General features: G+C 60.1%; 1 protein-coding gene across 1 annotated transcript in view; it reads right to left on the reverse strand.

The window, feature by feature from the left end:
- ARAP3 (ArfGAP with RhoGAP domain, ankyrin repeat and PH domain 3) overlaps positions 1-12795 on the reverse strand; it is a 19115-nt gene that overhangs the window by 185 nt on the left and 6135 nt on the right. Inside the window, 29 exon segments of the mRNA XM_010155796.1 lie at positions 1-368; positions 1089-1127; positions 1425-1562; positions 1668-1731; positions 2491-2526; positions 2761-2843; positions 3002-3135; positions 3337-3465; positions 3599-3713; positions 3837-3911; positions 4198-4266; positions 4460-4607; positions 5108-5213; positions 5370-5582; positions 5741-5904; positions 6143-6206; positions 6295-6493; positions 6725-6827; positions 6967-7120; positions 7191-7322; positions 7642-7798; positions 8038-8220; positions 8392-8477; positions 8613-8812; positions 8912-9018; positions 9848-10035; positions 10256-10376; positions 11228-11297; positions 11563-11832. Of these exon segments, the coding sequence (XP_010154098.1) occupies positions 1-368; positions 1089-1127; positions 1425-1562; positions 1668-1731; positions 2491-2526; positions 2761-2843; positions 3002-3135; positions 3337-3465; positions 3599-3713; positions 3837-3911; positions 4198-4266; positions 4460-4607; positions 5108-5213; positions 5370-5582; positions 5741-5904; positions 6143-6206; positions 6295-6493; positions 6725-6827; positions 6967-7120; positions 7191-7322; positions 7642-7798; positions 8038-8220; positions 8392-8477; positions 8613-8812; positions 8912-9018; positions 9848-10035; positions 10256-10376; positions 11228-11297; positions 11563-11832 (3915 nt within the window).

The raw sequence follows: 12795 nt of genomic DNA on the forward strand, positions 1-12795 counted from the left end.
GAAGGCTCCATGTTCCTCCCAAGAGAGGCTGTTTTGGTGGGTCTGAGCCCCTGGGCTGGAGCTTTGTCACTGTCCAGGTTCAAGCCCCTTTCGAGCGACAGGGCTTTGGTGACAGAGGGACCCGCCACCTTCTGTGCTGGGCTGGCGGGCAGTGAGGAGCGCAGTGCTGTGGCCGGGGGCTGCTCGGGGAATGGGGCCAGCTTCTTGGACCTGTCCGCAGGGGGCGTGATCGACAGGTCTGCCAGCAGCCCCTGGCCCAGCTCCAGCGCAGCCAGCTCAGGGAAGTTGCCCACCTCCTCGTAGACAGGATCGGCATCTGCTTCCTTCTCCTGTTGCTCCTCCAGGGAGTCCTGGTGCATCTTCATGGGCTGGGAGAAGACAGGGGTTGGGGTGAGGGGAACTCTCTGCACCAAGCTGTACCTCTCCATCCCCCCTCACCTTGCCCTCCCTGCACTTGGGCACTACCTGGGGACCCTTTCTCCCTTCCCCTGGGGCTGATGCCTGCAGGGGACCACGCCCCCATCCCCCCCGCCCCCCATCAGGACTCTTGGTTCAGGAACTGTTGCCCTCTCCCCTGTCACTGATGGAAGGTGAGCCTTTTGGTCCCTGCCGAGGCATGGTTCATGCCACCAGGTTGTGGCACCAGCCCAATGTCCCTTGGCAGAGGTTCCCTGGAGCGGGGAGGGCAGATGGGTGCCCATGCAGAGCACAAAGCCAGGAGAGGTAAGGTCCAGTCAGGTGGCCCCCATGGAAATAACCTGATGGTGAGGAGGACCCAAACCTACTTCCTCACATTTCCTATGTTGGTCCCCTCTGAGCAATGTGCTCCCAGTGGGAGAGGCTCTGGGAACTGGACTGGACTGTTGTGGTCTTGCTTGCACACAGCAGCACCATGCAGGTACCCCCATCCTTGGGTATGGGATGCACAGAGCAATGGGTACCCCCTCCTCTGCCTCAGAGGGTGGGCAGGAGGGCCTGGGCATGTCTCCAAGTGCAGGTGGGATGCTGCAGGTGAGCCCTTGCTGCCGTAGCCAGGAGGCACGGTGCAAAGCCAGCAACAGACGTGCTCCACGTGTGCAGGTACTTACAAAGAACATGGACAAAGTCCTTCGCGTGTGCAGGCGGCGCTAGAAACAGAGGAGACGGGCAGAGGTAAGCATGTGATAGCGCGGAGCAGGGTCACAGGTCCTCCGCAGGCAGAGGATGGGTAGTGGGGCGCAGCACCCCTCGTGCTCTCACAAAGCCCTGCACACACAGAGAGCTGCCACGAGAACAGCACGCAGCACACCCACACTGCTGAGCACAGGGACACACACTCAAAGCACCTGCAACAGTCCACCTGCCTCCGGGGCCCTCTGGAACAGGTGCACAGACCTGGGTGGGTACAGAGCACCCATGGGCAGGGGTAGCTGTGGGGGCTTTACCAGGGTCTGGTTGGCGGAGAGCATGGTGGTGTCGGTGCTGTCCCCGTGCAGGGGCACCAGTGGCATGGTGCCGAACTTCTGCTTGGCGAGGTCGGAGGAGGAGCGCCGGCGCATGATCACGGGGCGCAGGTCATCGTGCTGTGCACAAGGACAGGGCAGGGAGGAGGTCATGCCAGGTTGCCCTGCCAGCCCCCTCCCCTCCCAGCCTAGCCCAGCTGTGTGACATGGCCAGCATGCACCCACCTGAGCCTTGAGGATACTGGTGGTCCAGTCCCACAGCTCAGCCTGCCCCGAGCACACCAGGTACCTGTGGAGGAGTCGGCTGAGAAGCTGCTTGTGAGCAGGGCCAGCAGGCCTCATGTCCCCTTGTCAACGTGCTTGTGGGCCCAGGGCTGTCAGGCACAACTACACCCAGTGGGGCTGCACCTCTGAAACTTTCTGCATGCCCAAATCGCTGGTGCAGTGCAAAGCGAGAGCTCGTTGTGCGCCCATGAAGCGCCTTGCCTCAGCTATCCTTGCTGCCCTTAGAATAACATCTCAGCCCCATGTCAAGGGCAGGTGACATGCTCAGCTACTGCCCCAGGGAAATGGGGACAGGATCAGCAGGATGTGCCTGGGCACCCAGCGGTGCCCGGGAGGCCAGGGCAGGGGAGCCCAGCTTGGTGCAGGGTGCAGGAGCACCTGGCATTAGGTGCATGGGGACACGGAGCAGTGTTGGGTGATGGCTGGCAGGTGGCACAGCCATGCAGGTGACACATATCTGGGCAGGGTGGGCAGGTCCCTCTGGAACCTGGTGCTGGGTGCTTGGAAGTCTTCTCTCCCAGGGGCATTGGTGTGGATGGGGAGGTAGGAAGCATGTATGTTATGGAGGTGGATTTCCCCTGAAGCCTAGCCCCCACCTTGTGCCAATGAGCATGTGGCCCTGCCACTCTGCCCCTTGAGTGCCCCAGCCAGGCACCAGCTCTGCCTGCCCCTCAGCACTGTCTCTGGTTGTCCCACTACCACTGAAACTGGGGACAGATCTCAACTTCTCCCCAGCCCTAGGGTGTCGGGGGCAGATACTCACAGCTGCTGCTTGTCCAGGGTTAGTGTGAAGCCCCACCTGAGGAAAGGAAGAGACAGGCTGTGGGGCAGCATCGCCAAGCTCAGACACAGCTTGGGGTCTGTGCGCAGCGGGGTCGGGGGCTGAGCTCGCCCCACGGGCCTAGGCTTGTGACAGCTATGGGTCTGAGTGGGCTTGGCATGCTCCCAGCAGCTGGGTGTGTGTGCTGGGTGCTGGGGATAGGGACCGGGGGATGCATGCCCCATGGCTGTGGCCAGGGAAGGTCCCACTTACTGGGCTGGTGGCTTCAGCTTCTTCTTGATGCCCATGTAAACCTTGGCTGCATCCAGGGGCCACTCACGCTCCGGCTTGGCACTCTGGGGAAAGAAATACTTCGGGTCAGCTCAGGTTGGTGCCAACCTTCCTGCCAAGCCAGCCACCACTGTGCCACCGCTGTCCTGGGGCTCCCACTGCCTCCCTGTTTCTCCTTCTGCCCTTGGGGTGCAGGTCCATCCCCGCAGCATCCCCTGTGTACCCTCTTCTCCTTGAGCAGTAGCAGCCTCCGGTCCCGGATGACGAAGTAGCGCTCCTGAAACTTGTTCCCCAGCAGCTTGGGGGGCTCCTCGCGGCATTTCAGCAGCCCGCACTTGGGCGTTTCACGCTTGATGCCTGCCCAATGCAGGGAGATGGGGTTCAGAGGGACGGGAAGCATGTGAGGGTGTCTGGGGTGTTGCAGGGGGATCCCACTGTGCGTCTCAGGTATGTGCCCTTGATGGCTGCAGGGCAGTGGCCTGGGCAGGGAGAAGCTCAGGCAGAGCTGTCCCCATCTGGGGACACCCTTAGGGGCTGGGACCCTTATGATTGCCTTACCTGTGAAGAGACAGCTGCCCTCACCGATGGGGACCTTCCGCACCAGCAGGTATGCAGTGCTTGGCTCTGGAAGCTTGCACCACTGCAAAGCCTGTTCCAGCACCTTCTCCTTGGGGTGCAGGGGCCGCTCTGGGGAAGCAGAGACACTCTCACCGCTGTGTTCCCTTCCCTGTGCCTGTCCCCATCGCCAGTACACCACACTTCCTCCTTACCAGCCCAGCCATGCTGAGAGCATCCCCCATGTCATCCCCACCATGCTCACCCAGCTCCCCGTTCTCCAGGGCCTCGAAGGTCAGCCAAATATCCAGGCTGGCCGCCACGTTGCGCATCTCCAGCACCTGGTTGGTGAGTTCCTCCGCCGTCATTGTGGGGGACACCTGGGGCCGGACACACGGGGAGCTGCAGTGGGTGATGGCAGGATGGGTCCCAGGGACAGGCTGTGCCAGAAGCCTGCATCCCTCCTTGCTTCCTCTCCAGCATGGCCCTCCTTCGGGACTCACCTTCAGGGTGACGCAGCAGTCGGGCAGCTTCTGCTCCAGGTAAACCTCGATGATGAGATCCCCAGCCTGTGAGAGCTGGGGGAAGAATGGGTGGCATTGGTGCTGTGCTGTCAGGGGTGCTGTGCACATCCCCTCTCCCCAGGGTCTGGCAATGGTGTCCCAGGGATCTGGGGCTGCTTCTCCCCTGGGCAGGACCCTCATGGGCAAGGGGAGACACCAGGGGGAAGGTCCTTCCCAAGATATCTGGTGTGGGACAGCAGGGACCCAGGATGGACAGCTGGTAGTGCCCTCATCCTCCAGGTAGTTTCACCAGCCTGGGGGTCCCTGACGTCATGAGGACCAGCAAGCACATCCCTAGTACCTGCGTGTCCCTCCAGGTAGTGATCAGGCTGTTCTCCAGATCCATCTGAGATACCTGGTCCTCATCAATCTGCCGGAGGAAGGGTGCACAGGGGAAGAAGGGAGACACATGGAGTCAATGTGGAATGGGATATGGCTTGAGGGCAGATGTCCAGCATGGAGGGATGCAGGGGGAGGCAGAGATGGGCAGCATGGTGGGGTACAAGGGAAGACAGGCAGAACCAGCATGGAGGGGGCTGGCAAGGCCCCTGCAGGGAGCTTACATTGAAGATGCTGACGTAGTTGTCAATGAGGTCTTCCATCACCTTGACCTCGTGCTCCCCTTTGCCATCAGTCTGGAAAAGGCTGGGTGCGAAGAGCAGCGACAGGTTCTTGGTGCTCATCTGGTTGAGGTCTGCACATTTCTGCACCCTGGGACAAGGAGGGCAGAGGTGAGGGGCTGGTCCCACTCTGGGTGGGGATTTGGCCCCAGCCACCCTCCTCTGCCTCATACAAACTCCTGACAAACAGCCTGCTTTTCCCCAGCTTCCCAGCAGTGGGAACTTCAAGCTGGGCAGTTCCTGTTTTGAGAACTTCCAGCTGCCATCATACCAGACAACAGCCTCACCTTATCCTCTGGGTCAGGAATTTGGTTTTTTCCCTCTTTTTTGGGCTCTGGGTGCCGTTTACATCCTACAGGGGATGTCCCTTATTTCCAAACCTCCCATCACTTCCCCTTGCTGCAGGACAACTTTGGGAATGTTTGAGGTGTCCCTCATGCCCCAGCTCATGCCAACACCAGCTGGGGGGTTGTTGGGGCAGGGCACTGGCACTGGGCAGCATTCTCTGGGCAGCAGGGATACCCCACACTGCTGGCTGGTCTTGGGCTCCTGGCTGGACTAGGAGACCCAGCAGGGAGGTGGCCCACTGACCGGTAGAGGTGCCCAATCAGCGCTGCCAGGGTCTTGCGGTTGAGGCGAGGCAGGCGATGAATGAGCTCTTTGTACCGCTCCAGGCGCTGGGGCTTTGAGGAGATTTCTGGAGGGAGGAAAATGAGTCCTGGACCATTTCTGAGTCCAGTGGACACAGAGCTGACATGGCACCAGGGCATGGACCCCGGCCTGAGGGACACCAGCCCCAGGGGCACCTGGCAGGCAGCTCAGTGTGGAAGCTGGGGTTGGGTGAAGGAGGTACCTGAAGCTTCTTTCCACTGTGGGTGCAGCTCCAGGGTGAAGACGGGGTCCTCAAGCTCACGGAAGAACCTCTTCAGCACGTCGGTGACGTCCTCGATGAAGTTGTCATTGATGCGCAGCTTGACGTTGCGAGCACCCCGCCGAAACTCTTCCATCAGTACCTTGATCCGGGACTTGGCCCCATTCTTGCGGTAAATTCCCTCATGCCGCAGCCCTGGGGCAGGGACATAGGGTCATGGGGCCCAATCCTGCCCCGAGAGGCCCCAAGGGGGGCTGGTACCCTGAGACCTGTTCCTCCTGCCTGCACCCCTCAACTGCCCTGTACCTGCTGGAGGATGCTCCGGCCGTGCCGTGCTGCCAAACTGGACTCACCGTACTGGGTGATGAAGGCGATGCAGCTATCCACGATAATGGGGATGTCCCCCCGGCTCAGCTGCTGGTCCCGCAGTGCGTTACCCCGGCCTCCTGCTGACGCCTGGATGTCAGCATACCATGCTGCTGAGTCTGCCCGCGACAAACCCTGCAGGTAAAATGTCCTGAGAACGACAAGGGTAGAGAAGAGGAAATGAAGGTTGCCAGGCGGGGCAGGTTACCCCCATACGTACAGCCTGGCTATGGGACAGGGAGCAAGGCACAGCCAGGCTGAGCCAAGAGACACCCTAACCTGGCAAGAGACCCTGGGCTAGGGTGACTTTCTGTAAGGCCCTGGGCAGCAGCCCCAGGCAGCCTGCTGAGCTTGCTTGGCACATTCCCCATCCTTCCAGCAGGACTCACCTTCCCATCTCCACCAGGACAAGCAGCTCCTTCTTCTCTGGGGTCTCTGTGGGGGGAACCAGACCTGCATCGGGGTGAGAAGTAGAGGGGTCAGAGCCTTGCATGGCCACCCAGAACGTGGTGCCTGTCCTGGGCTGCGGCACGGCACTCACTGAGCTCCTGCAGCCGCCGGAGGTTGATGCTGTCCTCAGCCCCATCATCCTCGGCAGGGCAGATGAAGAGGTGGGCTTTCTGCAGGATGAAGAAGGCCTGCTGCCACTGCTCAGGGTTGAGCATGCACTTGTAGCGCAGCTGGCCTACGCGCTGGAACTCGTAGCCCAGCAGGCAGTGACAGCTCACGGGCGTGAACCACTGTAGGACAGAGCAAGAGACAAGCCAGGTAAGGACAGGGCTTGGCCCGCGAGCACAGACCCCAGTGAGGATGTGAGCAGGTCACTGGGGAGGGTGGGATCCCCTGCAAAGGGAAGGAGGTTGATTGCCAAAGAGGATGAAGAGCATGGGGACCTGAGAGGAATCACAACGTGGAAGAGGGGAGGGAGCCCAGGGGCCCACCAGTGTCATGGGGGGCTGGGGCTGGCTCACCTTGCCAATGGCACTGGCCCAAGCTTGCAGCGCCTCGGGCCCATCAGTTCCCAGCTGCTGCACTTTTTCCCCTGTGAGAAAGAGCTCAAGGGTGAAGCGAAACCTGCAGAGGACAAACAAGCCCATCAGGGCATCCCCCTACGCCGAACCTACACCCAGAGCCAGAGCATTGCACCAAGCATCCTGCCCTCTGCATGCCCAAGGGCTCTCTGGGCAGGCAGTGGGGGCAAGGCTGGGGGTACCTTTCAGTGGGCCCAGGGCTGGCGAGTGCCTGGATTCTGCTCACACCCAGGGAGATGAGGTCCCCACTCTTGATGTGGCCCAAGGGCTCAGTGCATTTCTCAGTCTCAAAGAAAAGCAGGGCTCTCTCCAGGGAGCACCAGGTACGCTGGAATTCTGCGGGACCAGGGGGTCAGTGGCATGGGGTGGGCACCCCACTGCTGCTCCCCGTGTTTCCCATGCTTACCGTCTTTACTCTTCTTGGCACTTGGGAGCCTGGGGGGGGTCACGGCCCGGTACAGGTACCCGCTGTGTGTCACTGGCTGTGTGATCTCATTGTAGACACCCTCTGGACCTGGTTCCCGTGCACAGGGGCTCCCTGTGGGGAATGGTGCTGAGAGCAGGGAGGGACCAGGAACCCACCAAAACATGGGTACTGGGAGGCAGGGAGACCCCACTCATGCCGGTGTGGGGAAGGGGATGCACCATGCATGGTGTTCCCTGAAAAGGGACTTCAGGGGAACCTGCTGCCTTGTCCCATCCCTAAAGAGGGGTGCAGTAGGGCAGGCAGGTCCCCCAGAGAGCCACAGTGCCTGATGCCCTGTCCGTCCCCAGCTTTGGGGCACGCTGTGGAGGGCAGAGGCAAGGAGGAAGCCCCCTCATCACCAAGCCAGATGGGGCTTGAAGATCCTCATTACCTGAACGGTTCCTGAGCCTTTTGCTCTCTGGTCCCCACCAAAGGTCAGCCCCAGAAGCCACCTCACACGTGGCAGGGTCCAGCCCAGCCTCCGAGGATGAGAAGAACTGCAGGATGGTCTTGAGCAGGGCTGGTCCTGCCACTGCAGTGCAAAGTGCCTGGGACAAGACAGGCACCCGTAGGGACCATGTCCCGGCTCATGGAGACCCCCAGCCTGCTGGCAGGAGTGCTCAAAGGCAGGCAAAGCTGGGCACAACATCCCACCCGAAACCCCGGGACTTCCTGGTACGGGGGTGCAGGCACATGCAGCCAAGCAGGTGATTGCATCTCACACCCAGAGCTCTGGGGTGGTTCTCAGCCCCCCAGCATTCTGTCTGCATCCCAAGATGGTCCCTACCTGCAGCACTTCCTCCTGAGTGGCATAGTGGGGATGGGGCAGGCGGTACCGACCCTCTCGGTACTTGCGGGAGATGAAGTCCCGTCTCTGCTCGGCACTGGCATCTGGGTAGAGAGCCTCGGCAGCGGGGAGGCGAGCGGCCCAAAAGCGGTTGGCTCGATCGTTTCCCAGCACAATGAAGAGCTGCAGGAGAGTGCCATGGTCATGGTGAGCACCAGGCCCAGCTGGGAGGAGGAGGATGCCCGGCATCCCTGCATCCCGAGGATGACTGTGGGGCTTCTGCCCTGCCTGAGGAAGCAGCCTGGCCCCTGAGCATGCCATGTCAGCCCCACATCCTTCCCTGAGTGCTTCTACCTGTACAATTTCGTTGGACCAGACGCTGGTATCGAGCTTCAGACTCTGCACTTTGGAAATGTTGGAGCCCAGGCTGCGGTGCTGCCCTGTGGAGAGCAGGCGAGTGAGTGAGCACGCTTGGTCCTGCCAGGGAACTGGCACCCAAGCCACACCCGTAACCCAGGCAGGCCCAACCCACATCCGTGGGGAGCCCGATGCGCCCCCCAGGGAGATGCACTGGCCTGCACACTGCTTGCAGATGACCACACACAAGTTGATGGACGCCCAGTCAGGACCCTGCGCCCAGCAGTCTGCACAGTATTTGTTGGCTTTGTTGGACCAGATCTTCTCTGCCACCTCGTAGTCGTAGAGCATCTCAGCTATGGCCTCCTGCAGGGCCTCCATCCACTCCCGCTTCTCCCGCTCCGACTCTGCCACGAAGCTTCGAGCACCAGCACAGCTGAAACTCAGCGGCCTGGAGCTCCCAGCCCCCAGGTCCAGCTGCTCCCCCCACCTCGTCCCACCCAGACACCTGGCATACCTGAATGTTTTGAAGGGGGTGATGAGCTCGAAGCTACGATTCTTGGCTTCGCGGATGGTGGAGCCGCGCATCTCAATGAAGCAGATGCCAATGCCCATTTTAAAGAACTGTAATTCAGAGTGACACCGGTGTTGGCTCTGCAGCACCATGGCCACCGTAGCTACACCACTGTGGGCACATCTGTGATGCTGGGGCCGCAGCCTGGCACCCCCACTCCCATCACTGCTCTGCTTGGACCAGTCAGACCTGGTACCACATCTCCCAGCCATCCCACGTGGTCTGACATAAAGCATTCAGCAAGTATATTACGCTTTAAAATGAAAGGCAAGTTCTGCCCACATTCATATCCCTCTGTTTAGGGATTTGAGTCCACACTGAATCTGTCACATTCCTAAAGAAAGTATGAACTTGAGCAAAACCACAATCTTGATGCTGCTTAATGTGCACCAGGCAAAATGGAAAGAATTGTCTGGGGGAAACTGGGAGTGCTGAGAAAACTCAGCAGGCAGGAGGTGGGGGTTTCCGTGGGCAGCAGGCAGGGTGTGCCAGTCTGGCAGAGACCTGCTGCCTCCCATGGGGTGAGCCCTTGCTGCAGCAGGATTCATGGTCAATGGTGTGTCTTTTGATGAACTGGGATGCTTTAGTGCGACTAAGACCTAAGTGTCTGGCAGAGACGAAGATAATTTGGTGATAGTGGGGAGTATGGGAGCGGGGTCCACTTCTGGTACCTGCTGCATCTCCAACCCCAGGCTCCCCTGTTTTTGCCCTGTTCAGGATCTCCAGCTTCTGCTCTGCCCGCCCCTTTCTCCCACCCATCCTTTTCCTCACTGCTCTCCCTTTGCCACCAGCCCTGACTAAGCTTCCTCCATCGCTCTCATCCCATCCCCCATCGGCACAGCCCTCTGTGCCAGTGGGGTGTCTGATCCAGCCACAAACCTGCTCACTCTTGTACAGCCACATCTCAGGCAGGCTCAGGGCTGCAAACACCTTGGACTTCTGGCCCTTCAGCTCCAGGGTGCCTGACTTCTGGCAGTGAGCGGTGTTGGCGGGCCGCGGCCGGGAGCCCACCAGGCGCTGGTCTGACACTTTCTTCTGCAGCGTGGAGCACCACTCATTCCTCTGGGCTGGGGGTCAGGCATGAGGGATTGAGTGTGAGACCTTCCCAACAGCCCGGGCATGGAACAGAACACCCGGCAGGAATGGCAGGGGAGTGGTGACCCTGCTTGTAGCAGCTGGAGGTTTTGGGGATGGGGTGAGGTCTGCCCCCAGGATGCTCTAGCTGGAGAAGGGAGGCAGGGACAGTTCCTTGGGGACCAGTGGGCTCTGGCTCAGGATTTTGTTTACCTTCATTCTCAGCACGGAAGACGAAGATCCGATGGCTAGTGAAGACCTGGAACTTGTTGTCTTTGGTGGAGCGAGCCATCTCAATGACAGACAGCGGGATCACCCCCTTGGGATAGGGCTCCTGCAATGAGCACCAGAAGGGGTTATCCCCCTTTGCTCTTCCTGTGGGACACCTCCATAACCTGGCTACCCGAGCACCTGCTTTGCCAGACACGCTGACACCATATGCCTGGAGGGGTGAGGGGACATGGCAGGGATGCCTGCAGCCTTCTGTAAAGTGACTGCTTCAGGGCCAGGCATGGTGCCTGGTTCTGCTGAGATGCCACTGACGTGGGGCCAGCCTGGCTGGCTGTGCTGCAGGACTGGGACCGCAGTACCTGTCACCCTGGGTGGCGTGACAGCCACCAGCACCCCGTGGCAGTTCCCATGGGGCCATGCAGTGTCCCTGCAGCAGGATGAGAGGATGTGGCACAGGAAAGGGCTGTTGACTCATCCCATGCACCTAAGCCACAGTGCCAGCACCCACAGTGAGAAAAACTCCCTCGTGCAGCACATCCTCCACACCCCCAGGTACTTGGCTGGGTGCTGTCTCGTATCACAGCCTGGAGGGCATCAGCAGCTGGGCTGGAGCTCAGGATTCAGGTAGGGATAGGTCCGTGACTGGTACTCAGAGATCCTCCATTTACAGCCAGCCCCAGGGCTTGTGAGCTGGCAGGACCCCCCTCACCTGCTCCCCACTGGCAGAAAGACCCTTGCTACCCTGGACTTCCTATGGTGTGGGGCTGTGCCCAGAGCCCCCCAGGCACAGGGGGCATGGTGACTTCACCCTGGCAATGGTAAAGCAGTACTGGCTCTTTACAGAAGGAGGACAAGGGGAGGCAAAGGGAATATGGCAGCTCATGTGGTGTCAAGGCACACTGCTTGTCTTGCACGGTGCAGCCCCCACCTTGCCCGCATCCTGCCCCTTCGTACCTTGTCACTGCTGAAGTACATCAAGTTCTTCCCATCAAAGCGGACATAGCGTCTCTGGAAGACATAGTTCCTGTTGGGATGGCAGAAAAATCGGGCTGTGGGGAAGGAGACTGTCCTCCCTGAGGACCCCACATTTGTTCACAGACTCCCCTTCCCCCTAGTGTGGCTGAACAGAGGAGAACTGGGGCACCCAAAAGCACTGGAATGTGTGGGGAGGTCCAGATGCCCCAGCAGGGATCTGGGAGCTAAAGGGAATGATAACCAGTGTGTCCATCTCACCAGCCTTGCCTGAGGGGGCTTTACCTATGGGGACCACACCATGGGTGGGCACATACCCCTGTGGGGAGAGCTTGTCCAGCCAGCCGCTGAGCATAGTGGGTCGGGGCTCGGAGAGCGATGTGAAGCTGGCGTAAGGGGAGATGGTGAGGTCATCCAGGACTTCGTCTGGGTAGAGATGGGCTGGCAGGCTGAACAGGGCACCCTCAGCGCGCGGTGCCTCCACAGTGGAGTACCCCTCCGTGTCGTTCTGGATGATGCAGTCAATGAGCCGGGACCGGGTCTCCTCGTCCTCACTCCTTCCCTCGCTGCTGCACTCGCTGCTTGTCCTGTGAGAAAGGGGGCTGCTTGGGACCCTGGCAGTGGCAGCGTGGCTGCTTGGAGTCCTGGTCCCATTGAGGGATGCCTCGCACTTCTCCTGGCCCCATTCTGAGCTCCTTGGGGCACCCAGTGCCGTGGGTGCTTGCATCCCCATGAGCAGGGTGGGACAAGGGCTCAATGTTTGTGAGCCCTGTGGCCACCAGCAGCCCAAGGCTCAGCCACTCCTACATGATGGCAAGACTGGGGATAGCTGGCAAAATGAGCTCCCCCACCTTGGGTAATACCGCACAGGCCACCACACATTTCCAAGCTCCTGGCACCACCTCCTTCCCGTCTTCACGCCACGGGCAGCCAATCGAAGCCAGGCAGATTCCCAGTCTCACATTCTGTTTCCTGCTCTGCACCCACACCAGGTACCTCCTCACCAGGGTCTCAGCCTGCTCTCTCCCTCTACCCCTCCAGCCTTCATGGCACCAGGAAGGTCCTTCTGCCACGACATGTGTCCAGCCAAAATGTTTCACAAAGGGACTGGGATGGACAGACAGGCTGGCAGAGCCCCTGCATCCATCTCCTTTCCTTGGGAAGCCATGCTAAAACTCCCAGACAGGCCTGGTGAGATGATCCAGCTACAACAATAGAAGGAAACTGTAAAAATAAACTGCTAAGCCTGCCCCTTCCCCTCAGCCCTCTCAGCCAGACGTTTTTCTTTTCCCGAAAAGGAAATGTGCCGGAAAATGTCTGATGGTCCCAGGCACTCACAGGGGAGCTGCTCAGGTGCAATGGCAGTGGGCAGAGAGTCATGGCAGCCAGGACACCCCAACACCAGCAGGAAAGCACCCCTGCCACTGGTCAATTGTGGAAAAAAGAAAAGGCTCCTAGAAAGGCAACAAAGATGGTCCAAACCCTGTCACAGCCTCTGTCTGAGGAGCACCTGAGCAAGCTGGGCACTTCCAGCGGGGAAAGAGCGGTGG

The sequence above is a fragment of the Eurypyga helias genome, unplaced genomic scaffold, assembly GCF_000690775.1.
Source record: "Eurypyga helias isolate BGI_N326 unplaced genomic scaffold, ASM69077v1 scaffold21727, whole genome shotgun sequence".
NCBI classification, from domain to species: Eukaryota; Metazoa; Chordata; class Aves; order Eurypygiformes; family Eurypygidae; genus Eurypyga; species Eurypyga helias.